Below are 1,171 nucleotides of genomic sequence, written 5' to 3'. Positions count from 1 at the left end.
GCCAAGAGCAGCCAGGCTCCATAAAGACTAGGGAGGGTTGGTGGGGGTGGCTAGCCCACCCCCCAGCGGTGCTCCCTTCCTGGGGCTTCTCTCCTCTCTCATGTCCCTGTGTCGTCTGAATATCCCAGGCTCCAGGCGTTCCTCACAAGGGGCACTGCTCCGAGGTAAACGAGCTCCCTCCTCCGGCTCCTGCAGCCCTCTCTGTCTGTTTCCTCTTCTTTCTCTTGTGGACCATCCAGCAGGCGGTGGCGGTCAGCGTCAGCACCAGGCCGGCTATAAGCAACACTATTGTCACCACTTTGGTCAGGGGCAGGTCGTTATATGTGCAAGTGACAGCCGTGCCCGACACACCAATCACCAACGAGATGATGCCAAAGGGGAAGATGCAGCGGTACCAGGACTTCTCCATGCCGCCCGTGGCCTGGGAAAGGCGCTCCAGGCTGGATAGGACCTCCGGGACTTTGGGACCCTGGGCTTCCAGCTGGCTCAGGGCCTGGTTGTCCTGTCCAGGGGCCGGTGCTCCTGGGGGCTGGGGTGGAGGCTGGCAGGCCAGGTTGCCAGTGGTGCAGCCCATCCTAGCGGACTAACCCGGCCTTCCGCAAGGGGATAGGAGGTGGAGGTTGGAGGTGCAGACCAGGCAGCAGATCCTCCTGGTGCTGCCTCTGCCTCGGCTATCTTTTCCTGAGTAGTAGTCAGCACTGGCCTGGAGCAAGAAATCGAGACAACTAGAGGAGGTTTCTCTGTCTCAGAGCACAGAGGAGACAGGGAGGAAGAGCTAGAGTGGAAAGTATTGTGAGGTTTTGGTCAGAAAGCGCAGAAATCCTACTCACACTCTCCCTGTCTCTCCCTCTGCTGCTGTGCTGTGCTCTGCTTGCTGCTGATTCTCTGGCAGCACATTGTACACTCTGCTGCCGGGACTGTGGGGAGATATATAAGGGCCCAGCGGAGGGGGTGGAGCCAGGGAGAGGAAAGTGGGCGGACCAAAGCCTCCGATTGGCCGCAGCACGTGATGTCAAAGACCGGGGCAGGGAGGAATGGGGAGTGGTGGGAGAACAGGAAGTGGGAAGAGAGACGAGGAAGGGGGAAGGGGGAAGGGAGAAGAACAATTTAACTGCTCCCTCTCCGTTTCTTCTCTCCATCCTCCCTCTCCTTTATTCTGTTTTTCACCTCC

The 1,171-nt window shown here is 59.0% G+C and overlaps 1 protein-coding gene across 1 annotated transcript; it reads right to left on the bottom strand.

Annotated features, from left to right (window-relative positions):
- Nucleotides 1–142: 142 nt before the first annotated feature.
- Nucleotides 143–574, bottom strand: LOC311148015 (transmembrane protein 100-like; the record flags this gene model as incomplete). The annotated part of the gene is made up of 1 exon (XM_084184898.1): nucleotides 143–574. The coding sequence occupies one exon, from the start codon at nucleotides 572–574 to the stop codon at nucleotides 143–145; it is 432 nt and encodes a 143-aa protein (XP_084041024.1).
- Nucleotides 575–1,171: the final 597 nt, after the last annotated feature.

Source organism: Coregonus lavaretus, assembly GCF_964263955.1.
Source record: "Coregonus lavaretus genome assembly, chromosome: 2".
Lineage (NCBI taxonomy): Eukaryota > Metazoa > Chordata > Actinopteri > Salmoniformes > Salmonidae > Coregonus > Coregonus lavaretus.
The sequence above is the reverse complement of the archived record's forward strand: the minus strand, read 5'-3'. Positions and strand labels throughout refer to the sequence as shown.